The sequence below is a fragment of the Mustela putorius genome, unplaced genomic scaffold (assembly GCF_011764305.1).
Source record: "Mustela putorius furo isolate JIRA1106 unplaced genomic scaffold, ASM1176430v1.1 tig00000174_pilon_pilon_pilon, whole genome shotgun sequence".
In the NCBI taxonomy this organism is placed as follows: Eukaryota; Metazoa; Chordata; class Mammalia; order Carnivora; family Mustelidae; genus Mustela; species Mustela putorius.
In genome coordinates, this window is record NW_025421304.1 from 43412552 (window position 1) to 43427938 (window position 15387).

General features: G+C 69.7%; 1 protein-coding gene across 6 annotated transcripts in view; it reads right to left on the minus strand.

Annotated features, from left to right (window-relative positions):
- Positions 1-15387, minus strand: part of PIEZO1 (piezo type mechanosensitive ion channel component 1) — a 48893-nt gene that overhangs the window by 11357 nt on the left and 22149 nt on the right. For all 6 annotated transcript variants that reach the window (XM_045076433.1, XM_045076434.1, XM_045076435.1 and 3 more), the window contains exons 2-22: positions 14050-14145; positions 9847-9969; positions 9033-9075; positions 8799-8937; positions 6510-6678; positions 6179-6392; positions 5903-6068; positions 5699-5812; positions 5523-5616; positions 5035-5135; positions 4401-4661; positions 3893-4004; positions 3623-3801; positions 3402-3550; positions 3102-3284; positions 2712-2815; positions 2472-2626; positions 2199-2375; positions 1726-1851; positions 1447-1647; positions 822-1026 (exon numbers count right to left, since the gene is read on the minus strand). In XM_045076433.1, the coding sequence (XP_044932368.1) occupies positions 822-1026; positions 1447-1647; positions 1726-1851; positions 2199-2375; positions 2472-2626; positions 2712-2815; positions 3102-3284; positions 3402-3550; positions 3623-3801; positions 3893-4004; positions 4401-4661; positions 5035-5135; positions 5523-5616; positions 5699-5812; positions 5903-6068; positions 6179-6392; positions 6510-6678; positions 8799-8937; positions 9033-9075; positions 9847-9969; positions 14050-14145 (3111 nt within the window). The remainder of the gene's footprint in view (positions 1-821; positions 1027-1446; positions 1648-1725; positions 1852-2198; positions 2376-2471; positions 2627-2711; positions 2816-3101; positions 3285-3401; positions 3551-3622; positions 3802-3892; positions 4005-4400; positions 4662-5034; positions 5136-5522; positions 5617-5698; positions 5813-5902; positions 6069-6178; positions 6393-6509; positions 6679-8798; positions 8938-9032; positions 9076-9846; positions 9970-14049; positions 14146-15387) is intronic.

Genomic DNA, 15387 nt, shown 5'->3' on the forward strand with positions numbered 1-15387 from the left:
GCAGCGTCCGTTCTACGACATCCCGGACAAAGCCACAGTGGACATCGTCCCGTCAGCGGCCGCCGTGTGGGGCAGGGATGTGGGGTGCGAACACCTCCATCTGACCCGCCCGGGCCCACGGGGAGGCCACAATGGGCCTTTCAGAGCCGCGGACGGAGCGCGGCAGCAGGGGAAGGCACTGGAAGCGGGAGAGAGACACACCCCCTTCCACAGACCAGCTGGTGACAAGTGCACCCAGACAGCGAGAACGTCCACGGCCCACCCAGGAGTCAGTGGACGTGGACACGGCGCATGCGGACGGTTCAGGGGGCAGTGGTCCCTGCCCTGGGGGCGCTGGGGACCCGGGAGCACCCAATGGACAACTGCACTCCTTGGTGCAGGCCGTGCCAGGGAGACTGTACCTCCATGTGCTGTGCCGGCCCCAGCAGGAGCAGCCGGCAAACCCACGGGCCAGAAACCACCCAGAGCAGAGGGGGCCAGAGCAGAGCACGGCCAGGGGCAGAGCACCACCACGGCCCCCCAGAAGACGAGGTGAGGTCTGGGGGCCGAGCAGGACGGATGGCCGTGCCGTCCCTCGCCCAGGCCCCCATCCTCAGGGTGTGGGGCTCACAGACTCTTGTGTGGCCCCTGACGAGGGCACGGCTGCCCCTCGCGTGCCACCTCCAACTTCCCTGATTGCTTTGAATCATTCCCAATAGAACGCCGGGAAAAAACAAACACTGGACACCCAGGAACGGGAAGGGGCCAGTCCTCCCGCTCCCCGGGGATACCGCAGCCGCCGCCCGGCACGCCGGACCCCGCTGTGCTGGCCGCCAGCTCACCGAGGCACAGGGCCGGGGGGATGCCCAGACACAGCAGGTACTGGTAGAGCAGGAACAGCGCCAGGAAGAGGCAGTAGTTGGGCCAGAGGCGGGCGATGGCGGCCCGGTGCCGGCGGGTGAGCAGGGCCACCAGCCAGCAGCCGTGCAGGATCACCATGAAGTTCATGCGCTGCCCGATCACGGTCACGGCCATCAGGAAGCAGATCTGGGGGTGGTGGGGGACGGGGGTGCACAGTAAGCTGCTGGGGTTGTAGGACTTTCCGCTCCCCACTTCTGGGCAGACCAGGGGGTGGGGTGGGGGCAGCCGCCCGCGGCCCACACCGTCCTAGTGCAGGTCCCACCTCCACCATGCGGGGCCGGAGAGGGGTGGGGAAGAAGCCCGGCTCAGCAAGTCCCAAGCCCATTGGAGACGCCTGACACAGCGTCCAGCCGAGGCCCCAGATGCCCACCCCTTACTCTGTGAGGACAGGTCCGGCCTCTGGGAGGTCCTTCCCCTGTGTCCCCCCCCCACCCCAAGAGGCCCTAGAGGGTCTGCACCCTGCAGATGTCCAGCAAAGCCCACAGAGAGGGCGCCATGGGCCCCCGGTCCTGCCCGGAGAGGGGGTGAGGGTTGACACAGCCTCACCTCTAGCCCAAATTTGTAGAAGAAGAAGTTGACGAAGTACTTGAAACAGCCAAGCAGGTCCTGGTCCAGCCGCTGGCGGGTGCCGTCGGCGCACACGGCCTGGGCAGGCAGTGGGCCCAGCTGGTGCTGCCGGCGGTGGTGCTCCTGGCGCCGGTAGACGATGGCCTCGAACACCAGCAGCAGCAGGACCTGCAGGTGGTTCTGGGGCGGGGGGCTGGGGTCACGCTCCACCCGGCTCCCCCAACCCCCGGCCCCATGACCCTGCGGCCCCTGGCTCACCTGGACGTAGCCTAGGTTGGGGAAGCCCTTCCGCACCCCAAACCAGTTGGCAGGGTCGACGGGCCCCCGGTACAGCAGGGACTGCCTGATCTCTGTCTTCTGCAGGTTGGTGCTGTTGAGCAGGGGCTGGGGGAGGGGAGAATCAGCACCTGCACCCCACACTCCACGAACTAGACAGTGACCCCAGGACGGCCCACCCTACCCGGCCCCCAGCCAACGTCAGCCACAACTCTGGACAGGTCCAGGCCAGACCATGGTGACCCCCACCAGGGACACAGGTGGGCCGTCAGCCTGTGACCGACCTTAACAGGGAAGGGGACAGCATGTCTGGGGACAAGGTGGCCCAGGCAGAGGCTGGCAGGGGAACAGAGGGCGAAGCCCCCCTCCCCGCCTTAGTCCCCACCAGCTTGAGCTCAAGGGCTGTCCCCGTGGGGCCCGTAGGCCCGGGAGGTGGGGGCGTGCTGCAGCCGCACCTCAGAGCAGTTGCTGGAGTACTCGTGGGGGCTGACGACCTTCAGCTGGTAGAGCATCTTGCACACGATGATGACGCAGGTCCACACAGTGCACAGGCAGGAGGCCATGGGCCGGAAGCGCGGGTAGGGCAGGGCGAAGGCCCAGAGCACGACCAGCAGCAGGTTCATCACCGACACCTGGGAGACGGCGGGCAGGCTGGGGCGGGCGCGGCAGCACCCCCAGGGAGGCCCCCACACCGTGCTCCAAAGGGGGGGTGTCCAGCCCGTCCTTACCTCCTTCAGGGCCACCCACACGGTGTACAGAGCCACCAGCTTGAAGACGTGCAGCTCCAGCAGGCGGCGCAGCAGCACCTGCACGCGGGCGAGGACGTCCGAGAAGCCGGAGGCCAGGTCCAGCAGCCGCTCGGCCACCAGGCCCCACTTGCTGGCTGCAGACCCCGGGGTGAGGCCGTGAGCAAGGGGGGCCCACAGGGATCGGGACAGAGGGACGCCAGGCCTGCCCGGGGGACTCACCTTCCGGGCCCTGCACGGCCGGGCAGGGGCCCTCCGGGCTCACCGGCCCCTCCTCCCCAGCGTCCTCCTGCAGCAGCAGCGGGGTCCCACTGACCGGATCCTGCCTAGGGGGGGCCCCAAAGCATCACTTCCTACCCCAGATGCCACGCTCGTCCCCACGGGCCCCTCCCGTTCCGCCTGGGGGCGAGGGGTGGCGTGTGCCGGGGGAAGAAAGCCCCGCCGGCGCCCCCGCCATGTTCTGTCCCCATCCGCTGGCCACACGTGCGAACCCACCGGCCTTCCCTCCCCCTCCCTTCCTCCCTCTGTGCCAAGGCGGGGGGGGGCATCCTGCAGGCCCCCGGCCCCCGCCGTGCGCCTGGGGCTCCGTCCGCACCCAGGGGGGCCGCGCACCTGTGGGCCCAGCGTGGGAGGCAGCGGCCGGGCGGGGGCACGCGCTCCAGGTCGGTGAGCCGCATGAAGGGCCGGTGGAAGTAGTGCAGCTGCAGGATGCAGGCCAGCAGGAAGAAGCCGGGCACCAGGATGCTGGAGAAGAGCTCCGACACGCTGAACTGCTCCAGGCCTAGGTCCCCCAGCCTGGCGCGGGGCGCACGGCGGTCAGACCCGCCAGCCGCGGCGCCTGCCCGACCGCCGGCCCCCGACCGCCGGCCCCCGACCGCCCACCACCCCCCCGGCCCCGCACGGCCCGCTCACTGCTCGTCGGTGAGGCCCGTCAGGTTGCGCCAGTACGCGGGGAAGTCCTGGAACTGGAAGGTGTAGACGGCGATGAGCACCAGCATGGTGTAGGCCACCACCAGCCACCAGAACAGCTTCAGCAGCCTCCTCCACAGGCTGTAGTAGACCTGGGGGGGGGGCGCGGTGAGACCCGGGGACGCGGGGGCCGTGCCCGCCGCCCCGCCGCCCGCCCGCCGCACCTGGAAGAGGGTGAGGCAGAGCAGGAAGAGCAGCATGTACACGATCTTGTAGACGACCAGGCGGCCGGCGAAGCTGACCACCACGAACATGCCCGCGCACACGTAGATCCAGTACTTGGCGTACAGCCCGCTCACCAGCTCCCCCAGGCTCCGCAGCAGCGTCCCCGCCCGCCTGGGCTCTGCGGGTCAAGCCGGGGGGCAGCGGGGTCATGGCTTTGGACAGGTAGGAGGGTGCCGCCCCCCACCCCCCGCAGTGGCCCCAGCCCTCACCTGCGTCCCCCACGGCGACGTCCGTCAGCGCGGCAGGGCCGTGCGCCTTCCTCAGCAGCTTCTCCTTGACGAACTGGCGCAGCAGGAGCCAGAAGGTCAGCATGTACAGCAGCTGGGGCGGGGCGGGGGCCAGTCAACGGGGGCGGCCGGACCCCCGCGAACACGCGGACCGGGGACAGCGCCGGGCACCCGTCTCCCTGCGGGCCCAGACCGACCCCCTGGCACTTGGGGAGATGGAACCTGGCCGACCCCCCCCGCCCGCAGGGGCACAGACGTCAGGACACAGCGGTGCCCTGCACACGCCGGCCTCACACCGGGACACGAGCTGCACGGAGAGGCAGGCGCGGCATGGGACCGCCGCTCCGTACTGGTGGCACAGAACCCCACGGACAGCGGACAGGCCCTGCCCTCCCGGAGGTGCCATGTCCACAGGGGAGCTGGCAAGGGAGCTGACAGCCTCATCAGGGACACTCACCACAGGAGGGGGACGTGGGAGGGGGACTCTCACCATGGCGCCAAGGTCCAGGCATGGGTAGCGGGTGTGCTCCAGCCCCAGCTGCCTCAGGCTGACGGGGCCCAGGGTGGTGGGCAGCTCGGGACGCAGGTCCATGGCCCACACGTAGCGCAGGCCACAGAGCGCCAGCCCGTAGAGCAGGATGAAGGGCGAGCAGAGCATGGCCAGCTGGTGGCGGCTGCGCACGGTCCAGATGAGGCAGGCCCAGAGCAGCAGCACGAAGGTCAGCCAGCTGTGGTACGTGATGCTCCACACCTGGCGGGCCAGGGCTGCTGGGCGGGGCTGCACGGCCCGGCCTGCCCACACCCGGCCCCGCTCCGCTGGCCCCGCTCCCCGGGGCCTGCTCCCCCCGCCGAGCCCCGAGACGGGGAAGCCAACGCGCGTCCTCGGCCTAAAGCCCGGGGGCACGAGATGCACGCTCACACGGGCACACACCCACTCTGCATATGTGGGCACATACACACCACACGCACGCACGGGCACACGCACACACCCGCTCACAGCCCATCAGGACACAGCTCCGTTTCTGACCACGAGGCACCAGGCTCTGCGGGATGTGGGCCACCAGCCGCCTCCCAGCACATCCCGAGAGAACCAGCAGGAGGGGCCCAGGCCAGCTGCTCCTTACCATCATGGCGATGAGGGCACACACGTAGCTCTGGTCCAAGATGAGGTGACCCAGGCTGTGTAGCGCAGACGTCTCTCGAGGCTCTGCCAGTCTGGGCTGCACTGAAGGGGGAGGGGACAGAGGTCACCAGGGAGCTGGACCCTAGCTGGGAAGCTCCACCATCAACAGGGGGAGCCCCTCGGCCACCACAAACTCTGCCCTCAAAGGCAGCGGCCAGTGTGGAACAGGGGGCGCTAGGGGCAGAAAATGCCAGCAAAGGGCTGGGCTCCTGTGTGACGCTGGTCCCTGGCCGTCCCTAGTCCCACTCACCCGCCTGACCCCATGCTCCCGGCGGAGGGGGGGGGTGGTGGCTGGGTGGCCCCTGGGTGGCCCCCAAACCTCGCAGCTGGAGGTCAGTGGAGCAAGACCACCCCTGGCCACCAGGGGGCAGCACCAGTGCACCTGCAGAAGGCGGTGTCCCTGGGCAGCCAGGGACATCCGGCACTCACAGGGGCACTGGCGAACGGGGCTGTGGCCGGTCAGGTCGTGCACGGTGCAGCTGTCGGTGCCGCAGTCTGAGCCCGTGGCCGGGGGCAGCATGTGCTGCAGAGACAAGATGAGACCCCGTGAGCCCGGCCCTCGGGCAGGCAGGCTCCAGGGCCGCGGCCCAGGCTGGGCTCCTCACCTGGGCAGCCCCCTCCTCCTTGGTGGCTGCAGCCCTGGCCTGGCCCCGGGGCCACTGGTCCACCTGGGTCAGCTCCACCTCCTGCTCCTCGTGGCTCCTGGCCGCCTCCTTCCTCTGCAGAGACCAGCTGGAGCTCAGCTCCCACCCCTGACGGGGTGCGTCGGGGGCGAAGACTGGCAGAGGGCGCTGGCCCCGGGCGCTCACCTGGTCCAGGGGCTGGTGCAGGTGCAGCTTGAGGAGGGAGGCCACGGTGTAGTAGAGAAGCAGCAGGATGCCAGGGCTCACGTAGATGGGCCAGTCGTGGCTTGGATCGAGGACCAGCGCGTTGGAGCAGTTGCCATGAGCCACGAAGGCCTTGAGACCAAACACCCTGCCAGGGAGGGCGAGCCACTGTGTGCCGGCCGTGGGGGACCCGGGGGGGCCGGGAAGCCAGGGCCGGGGCGGAGGTGGGGGGGATGGGGCCTGTGCGGGGAGCCTCACCTGGCCCAGACGCCGGCAGGGGGGAGCATGGCCTGGGCGAAGGGCGTCTGGTAGCAGTAGACGCAGACGAGGTGGCCGGCACCGAAGCAGCCCACGGTGACACAGAGCGCGCTGAAGCCCAGGGGGCTGATGGGAAAATGGCAGGCCCACCAGGTGCAGGTGGCCAGGAAGACGAGGAAGTAGATGCTGGAGAAGGCGGAGGGGTGGGCGATGCCTGCGGGGCGGGGCGGGGCGGTGGGGTCTCTGTGGCCCACGGGGGGCTGGCGGGCTGCCGAGACCCTCCCCGCGCGGCAGATGCTGCCGGGGTCCCCGTCCCTGGCCCCGCGGGTACCTGCTAATGCGAGCAGCACGATGGCCAGGGTCCGTCCCGCGGCCACCAGCAGCCAGTGTGCTGTGATCTGGAACCGGGTGGCCAGCCGGGACCTCCGTGCGGGGGCCGGCGCCGGGGCTCCCTGAGGCCCCCCTGGGGAGCCACCGTCCACTTCCCTGTCATCATCATCCTGCCGGGGTCACGAGAAGGGGCAGAAATCGGGGACATGGCACTGGAGCCGCCCAGTGGGGAGAGGCTGCTGGCCGGGTGTGGCCACGCCGTGCTCTGGACCCAGAGGTCTGCCTGCCACCAGCCTTCCCAGAGGCTGCCCGCCTCAACCCCAAGACGCTCCCGCCAGGCCTGGCCCTCGAGACCACTGACCCCTGCAGACGGGCCTCACGCTACTCCAGAACCCCACAAGTGCCTCTTCTTTATCTTCCCCTCTAGCCTGGGGGCCCCCAGGTTCCCACACGTGTCCTTGGAACCCTGGCTCTGGAGGCCCCGAGTGGGGACTGTGAGGAGGAAGGCGGCCCGCACACGGCAGCCCCGCACTCCGGTCCGCGCCCCTCAGTCCCCGGGCCGGCGGAGCACTTCCCCTTACACAGAGGAACGGGGGTGCGGAGGAGACCCCGCGGCCCCCCAGTGTGACCCTGCTCCCTTTCTGCTGACTGTGGGGTCCCTGGACGGCAAGGGGCGGGCGGCCTGCCAGGCCTCACCAAGGTCAGGGCCTCCTTCCCTGGCCCCCTTCAAGGTTGCCCAGAGCGAAGCTGTTTCCCTGGGCGCCCAGCGCCCCCCCGCCCCAGTTCCCACCTGTTAAACGGGCGCCATGCCCGTGCCCTTCCCAGCGGATGGCACTCGGCATTCAGCCGCGCTCATGGGAGCCGGACCACCTGCTCCCACCGACCTGCTCCCACCGGCTCGTGCCTCCTAGCTGCGCGGCCCTGGGCAAGTGCCCTAACCTCTCTGTTGTGCCTCTGTCCCCTGAGGGCCTGAGGGTGGGGACCAGACGTGTCCTGCCCTCACAGAGCCTGGGGGGTGGGGAGGCCCCAGGGAGGAGCCCCTAGGCCGAGCCCGGAAGGAGGGAAGGGGCAGGCGAGGCGAAGAGGGGAGCAGGACAGCAGCCAGGCCGGAGCGCACCCCGCCACAGCTGGCCGCGGCCCTGCAACGGCATCTGAGCGCCTGTGGAAAGTCGGCGTCTGTGGGAACGGCGGAGGCTGCTGCTAGGCGGGAAGGCAGGTGCTCCGGGTGTCCCGGCCCCAGCCCCGGCCCCGGCCCCGCGGTTCCTTCTGGCGCCACAGGGGCCTTGGCGGGAGCTTCTGCTGTTCTCCCCGCCCCGTGCCCCTGCAGCTGGCCCGACCCCAAGCGCCTGCCTGTCCGTGCGTGTGACGGGCAACTGTGCGGGGCGTCATGTGTGTGCACACGTGGCCCTGGGCTTTAAAGCCCACACCTGTGGCGGGTCCCTGCCCCCAACCTCACTCAGGTTGTCTACACCAGCCACCCCGGGTCAACACGACGGCGCAGGCTCTCATTAGCCACTGAAGACAGAGACGAGGTGACCTGTCCCAGTCACGGGGCAGACCAGGGTCCAGCCCCCAACGCCAGCAAGGCAGTTCCGGGCCGTGGAGGCCACACGCAGCGGCTGTTCCTTCCCGCCCCGGCCTGTCCCACCCCAGATTTTAGACAGAGCCAGTCCCCTTCGTGGCAGAGCTGTTCTGGGAAGCCCTGGTTCCACGAATAGGGAAACCAGAGGCCGCGGGAGCTTGAGCAGCGCGCACGCCCTCCCCGGGGAGGGGACGGGGGCCACGGGGGGAGGGCACCCGAGGGACGGCACAGGGTGGTCCCAAGCCCCACGAGTGCCTGCAACCTGAGCTGCAGGCTCCCGTTCCCCCTCTGAAAGTGAGGTGCCAGCCTTGCCCGCTAGGCTGGGGTCAGGGGCAGACTGAGTTGCCCCCAACATGGAGGGGAGCTCCCTGACAGCCAGCAGGTCACTCCCTGCAGTGATGAGTCCCTCCTTCCCTGTGGCCTGGAGGGACCCCCTGGAACAGCTGCTGAAGGCACAGACCTGACTTGAGGTCCCTGGGATGGATTCCTGCTAGGACCAAGTCTCAAAGGCACACGGACGGCACCACTCGGCCCCGCGTCCCAGAGAGGGGACACACACCTCCCATGCCTCATCTCCTCACAGCAAGCACACGCTTTTTCAACGAAAAGTCCACATTTGTGTCAAGAAAAAGTGAAACTGTCCTCTGACGGACAGAGCCAGGAACGGCGTCCCCCAGCACCCGCGGCCCGCCCGCCTCCAGCCCTCACCAGCTCCTGGGCGCACTGCCTCCGCTGCGTGTCCCGGGCGAGGCGCCCACAGAGGCCAAGGCACACGGAGGAGACCACCAGGACACCAAGGTCGGGGGCCACCAGCCGGACAGCATTGGGGATGTCCTTCAGGTCCAGCCTGGGAAGGGCAGGGAGAGCCCACGGTGGGTCGGGGAAGGCAGGTGCCGGGCCGGGGAGGAGGATGGGGGACCCGGGGAGGGAAGGAGCGCTTACCTCGTGACCCCCACGTGCCGGGAGAGGCTCTCCCAGGGGCCGCCTGCGGGAGAGACACGGAGCGGGGTCAGGCAGCGAGCGCCACGCAGCCCTACTCCCTGCCGCCCGGAGGCCCTGGGAGCCCCGCGGTCACGGGACGTGGCTGGGCTCGGGGCAGCTCGCAGAAGGTCGCCTTCACCGGTAGGGAACGAAGGCGCAGCCAAGGAGAGCCAGAGGCATCGAAGGCCCATGCGTCCCACCCGGCACAAACGGGGCCTCCCAGCCGCGAGCTGAGGCCTAAGTCGTGGGGGCCGGAATGGGGAGGCCTGTGCGGGAGCCACCGGGGCCACGGCACCCCCGAGGCGCCTGGCTTCTCTCCGTGGCCCCGCTTCTAAACAGCAGGACGGGCACCGTCCCCACGGAATGGAAGCGGGGGCAGGGCGGGGAGCGACGCGGGACAGGACCCAGGCTGTGCGGGGCTGCGGGGCCGCAGGGCTCAGCCGAGCCCGCCTGCAGCTGAGACAGCGGGCACCAGCCGCAGACACTGTCCGCAGGACGCAGGACGCAGGGCACAGGGCTGCACTGGGCAGGGCGCGGAGGGCCACCGGTGCCCCAGCCAGTCTGTTCGCTGCAGAGACAGATGCTGGGAGATTCGGGGGTCTGGAATGAGGACCAGCCGGCACGAACCTGGGCCACGTGGGGTGAACGGGAGCTGGAGACGGGCACTCAGGGCCCGTGTGAGGCACAGCGGGGAACTTCCCCAGCGCTGCAGTCCCCCCGTCTCCCCGGGCTCCTGGCTAGCTCGGGAAGGCCATCCCGACCCAGGGATACTCACAGCTGGGTCCCAGAAGCTGGTCCAGGCGGGGCACGGTGTGGAGGCATATCTGGAAGGTCAGGTGAGCCGCCAGGAAGAGGAGGCTGAAAACCAGCAGGGCCTGGAGGAGGCGGCCAGTGTGGCCTGCGGGCGGAGCGGGCAGGCGTGAGGCTGGGATAGGGGCCTCGTTTCATCATCCGGGGGGCCCCGAGTTCCCCCAGAGCCCACTAGGGCGGGGAGAAACCGATTCCAGGAGCTGGGCCCCGGGACCCCGGCGCGGGCACGGGCGGCCCCAGACAATGGCCCCGTGTGCCTTGGGCACGAGCAGGGAGGCCGTGGCTGCGGGGAGGGGTCTGCGCACCGGCCGCGCGTGGGGGCCAGCAGAGTCCTGTCGCCACCTCAGCTCTGAGCGGGCGGGCGGCTCGCGCCCCGTGCAGGAAGCTGACCCGGACGCCCACGCGGAGCTCTGGAACCTGTCGTCAGGACTCGGGCCGCGGACGCTTTCCTCGCCGCCGGACCCCCCTACCCCGGGCTCGGGGACGGGTGTCATACTCGCTCCCGCCTGAGGCTGCGGGGCTCGGGATCCCTGCTCCAGGCCGTCTCCCGGGAGGGCCCAACAGGGGAGACCCCGCGAGTGCTGGGCCTTCACCCCCTGCCCCCTGGCCTTGCAGAGGGAAGCCCGGCTCAGAGAGAGCAGGGGAGCCCCAGCAGCCCAGGCAGCGCAGATGACCTCTCGGCTGCTCCTGTCTAGGTCCCTCCCTGCCTCCACCGCTCCGGGGCAGGGGTGAGCGGAGGGAAGAGCAGGGTGGAGCGGGCAGAGCGCTGGGAGGGACAGACGGAAAATGAACAGAACGTCTGGCGCTCGGCCCTGTCTGGGCAGCTCTGCTCGGAGCACGGGCCAAGACCGGGGGGAGGCTGAGGCCTCCCAACTGGGGGGGCGGAGGGCTACCTGCGTGGGTGGGGGCAGGGCTCAGCCGCTCCTGCAGACCCGGGAAGCCCCAGTGGGGGCACACGGCCCACCAGAGGCACCCCTGCTGGCCCCCAGGGTCGCACCCTGCTCGGGGCCACCGATGCCTGGGGACCGCCTGGGGACGCCCTGGGGTCGGCCTCACGGTACTGCTGGGCCTGAGGCTGCCAGTGCCAGGCTGCCGGGCTCCTCATACACCCGGAAACCGGTCGGTCCGGGAGGGGCCCCCGGCAGGAGGGGACCCCACCGGACTCCCCTGTGACCGGCTTCCTCTCCGACACCATGCAGCAGTGTCAGGCGTCACCACGTCCCCACTGACCTCTCCTCCCAAGATCCCTCCTGGGGTGGCCACACCGTGTCCTGGACCACAAGCTACCACCAAGCCCAGAGCGCTGGCCGCGTGGTTCCATCTCCCGGGCAGGGCTGGTGAGTGTGTGACGGGGGAGAGGCAGGAGGCTGGGAAATCCGCGCCTGACCTGGCCTGCTGACCCCACTCACCGACGCTGGGGGCCGTCCCACGCTGCCCACCTGAACTCCACCGCGACCCCCCGGAGATCCACTCCTGAAGGGCGGCCCGGAGGGTGGGGGGAGGTCCGGCAGGGGAGGGGGCACAGAGCACAGAGCAGCGGCTCCGGCTGCTGGGGGGGGGTCCTGGCAGCCCGCGCCCCTTGTGGGCATCGGGGGGGGGGGGCGGAAACCACCCCTCCTGCAGGAACAGGGACAAGAACTCAGGCCCTCGGGGGAACAAGAATAGGGCTGGCAGGCTGGGGACCCCAAAAGCAGAAGTCCTGGAGCCCCCCCAAAACCAGCCTGACAGTCCCCTCCACAGGGACCCCCGTTCCCAGCTCTGGGACCCCCGTCCTTCACCTCTGGGACCCCCCGCTGCCCCCGCCACCCTGGCCCAGCCCGCAAACTGCCGTCCCCACGGGCCTTGCGCACGCAGCCTCTCCTTCGGGCCAGGCGTGGGGTCTACACCAGCCGCCTGCAGACCTCACCCCCCCACGCCGACAGGAGCCTGGCTCCCGGGGTGTGCAGGGGGCCTCGGGAGGACGTGCTCTGGGACGCTGGGGAGGGGGTGCAGCAGCCGCAGCAAGAAGGCGCTTGGGGGGAGCAGTGGGGGAAGGAGACAGGGCAGAGCCTGGGTTGTGAGCTCTCCCCACAAGCCTAAGATCACAGGACGCCTGCGTCCCGACGGATGAGCAGTCACACACGGGGACCCACGCCCCTCCCCCGCGACACACACCAGGGACCCTCACGGTGCTGCCTGCTCACGGAGCTGAGCACACGGGCCCTCCCCGCCAGGCCCCAGGGAGAGCCGCAGGCACCAGCTCCTGGGGGGCCAGGAAGCCTGGGGGGCAGGGTTCTAAGGCAAAGACAGGGTCTTAAGTCCCTAAGTGTTAAGGGGACGACTGGTACTGACCCCTGCCCCGCCCCAGCCCTGCCCACCAGAGGACAAAAACTGGAGCCGCCCCGAGGCAACCCACGCCTCCTCAGGCACAGGCTGCGGTGTCCCCCCCCTGGGTGGGGATGTGGGTCGGGGCCAGGGGCCAGCACCCTCCGGGCCCAGGCGGTGTCAGACCTTCCACCAGTGGCAGCTTAGGCCGAGCCCCTACACACCCTATGCTCGAGGGCAGGCTCCCGGGCACGGGCGGGTCTCCGGGTTCCCCTAATCCACCTGGTTTTTCCACCTCCCTGTTCCTGAAGGGCGTCCGAGGGCGGACAGAGGGCAGGCAGGGGAGTCTCCCCACCCGGCCGCCGCCCCGGCCAGGGCCCGCCTGCCCCCACGGCCCATGGCAGGAGAGGGGCGCTGGGGAAGGGGAGGGGAGGGCCCTGTGGGAGGTGAGCCCTGGCGCCTGAGCTGGGAACCGTGGGCAGCTGCGAAGCGCCGGCCTGGGCGAGGGGCTGGCCTGGGGCCCCGGCGGCTCTCAGCCCTGCCCCCGCCGAAGCCCCTGCAGTCCTCTGCTCCCAGAATGCCGCCTGGACTGCAAGCCCGGCGCCCCAGCAAGGAGGGAGCCTGATAGGGTCCGGAGTCAGAGGCACGAGGTGACACTCCATGGTCCGTTGCCGGCCGGGACAATGGACAGAGGGGCCGTGGGTGCCCCCAGGACTCCAGAAAGACGAGGAAACGGACCCTCCCCTGGAGCCTCCAGAAGGAACCAGCCCTGTGATGCTGCGAGCCTGGCCCAGGAGGCCCAGCTGGTCTCCCGACTTCCGGCCTGAGTTGGGGAGGGGGTGCTGCCCCAGCCCCCAAGACCCCGAAGCAGCCAGCCAGCGGCACCCGCATCTCCTGGAGGCTGCGTCTGCGGGCCTGTCTCGCTCACGGGTCCTCAGCCGTCCCGGCCAAGCCGGTGCTCGGCTCTGCGGGGCTGCTTCCCCACGCGTCTCTGCCAGGCACTGGCTCTCCTGCTGCGGACAGCCGCCTTCGCTCAGGGACCCCTGTTCGAGCCTGGGAACCTCTCTTCCCCGTCCAACACGGAGGGGGCCTTCCCGCCTACCGAGGGCAGAGCAGCCTTTGGGGATGTGCCCCTGCACACTCCCCTCCCCGAAAGCCGGGGAACCGGACCCTGAAGCTCGGAGCGGGCAGGCGGCAGGAGCCCAGACTGGAGGGTCCTTTCAGCACATCTGGACCCCATCCACCCCTGTTCACGGGGGGCCTGCCTGCGCCACGGGGCAGGGGGCAGGGCACAGCCCCGTCCCCTCCAGCCCGGGGCCCCTGAGCCGGCCTCTCTGCTCCCAGCCCTTCTTGGACGGCTCCCTGCCCCGAGCCCAGGTTCAGCGCCTCCTGGGGGTGCAGTTCCCGAGGGCGTCCCCCCGTCTGTTCATCTGGGGAACAGAGGAGGCAGAGACAGCACGGCGCCTGACATGGGGGGCGGTTCGGGTCAGGGGAGTGAGGCTGCACCCGGAAGTAAGGGGTCGGCCGGAGCCTCGCCAGGCCCAGGGTGGGGAGCGGGAGAGGGAGCCCGCAGGGAGACAGGCCGCCCTGGGAACAAGGGGGATCTGTCCGATGACCCCCACCACCTCCAGCATGCCCCTGTGACACGCAGCCAGGAAGGAGATGCTGAAACTAGTCCGGGGCAGGCACAGGAAAAATGAAACCTGGGGCCACTCGTCCTTTGCCCTGGCCACTAAACCGCCCAGGGCTTCTGCGGAGGGCACATGCACCCCACCCCATGCCCGTCTGGCCAGTCCTTGTGGACAAAGCACTCCAAGGCCCCCAGTGCCCCCACCTGGCAGGAGCCAGCGTCCAAGCCCTTTACCTGGGATGCCGTGTCGACAGGGGCCCGGGAGCCAGGGCAGCAGCAGCAGGAACAGCAGGTAGACCAGAGAGAGGGCGTTGAAGCGGGCCAGGCAAGCTGCGGGGAGAGACGGCAGTTAGCACGGCCACACCGCAGGGCGGCCACACCCCAGACGTCACCCCTGATTGTCCCCATCACCCCCCCCAGCACCACCCCCCAAATATCACCTGATCACCCCCAACATCACCCCCGGACATCAAGCCCACCAGTGGTCCCCAGCCCACTGGGCGTCACTGCCCGCATCACTCTAACACCCTGCCCTTGGCACTGTCCCCCGTCACTGCCCCCCGACACTGCCCCCCATCACCTCTCGTCTCCCACCTGGATGCCAGCTCCTTGCGGCCAGAGCAACCCTGCTAACCTGTGACCTGTCACGTCTCAGGATTCACACGCTGTCGTACGGCGTCCCGACAAACACTAGTCACCGGCCGCTCGGAGCCACAGCTCATTCTGCTGCGCGCGACTCGGGCACACGCCGCCCCACCATCCCCTCGGACAAGGAGGCTGACTTCGCGAACTTACTTTTCCTCCTTTTTTTAAACATTTTATAGTTTCAGGGGCACCTGCGGGGCTCAGTCGGTGAAGCGTCCGACTCGGTTTCAGCTCCGGTCACGATCTCAGAGTCATGAGATCGAGGCCCGCGTGAGGCTCCGCGCTCAGCAGAGTCTGTGAGACACTCTCTCTCCTGCCCCTCCCGCTCGGGCTGTCTCTCCCTAAAACAAATGAATCTTCAAAAAACGAGTAAAATAAAATCTTCCGGCTTCAGCGGACACACAATGCTGCTGGCTGTCGAGTGAGCCTCCCAGCCGCACCCGTGGCACTCGTGGCCGTCAGCCGGGCTCCTGGCTGCCCCGTGACAGCTGCCCGCGTGCCCACAGCCTGTTCCCGCCTTTTCTCTCACTGTGCCAGAGCAGGGGCTGGCTCCACCAGAACCCAGGCCGTGGAGTCCCCCACAACCCGCCCAACACCCCACCCCACGGCCAGGCCCAGGGTCACAGCAGGGCTGCGCACGCCTATGCCTGCGTGTCCCCTGTCCCACCTGGCCCTGACCAGGCCCTGGGGTGTGGCAGAGAAGCTGAGAGGAGGGGGCAGCAGGAGCCCCAGCGAGGGGGGCAGACCCCTGACCCTGCAGCCTGCGTGGCCACCGTGGCCCAGGCCTCAGTTTCCATGTCGCTACAATGGGCTTCACACGACCTGCCTGAGGGCTCCGCAGAAGGGTGAGGCGAGGGGCAGGGCTCGGGGCTGGGACGCTGGTGACCGAGCCCCGGACTGGACGCGGGCTCCTGCCACTGCACGCGC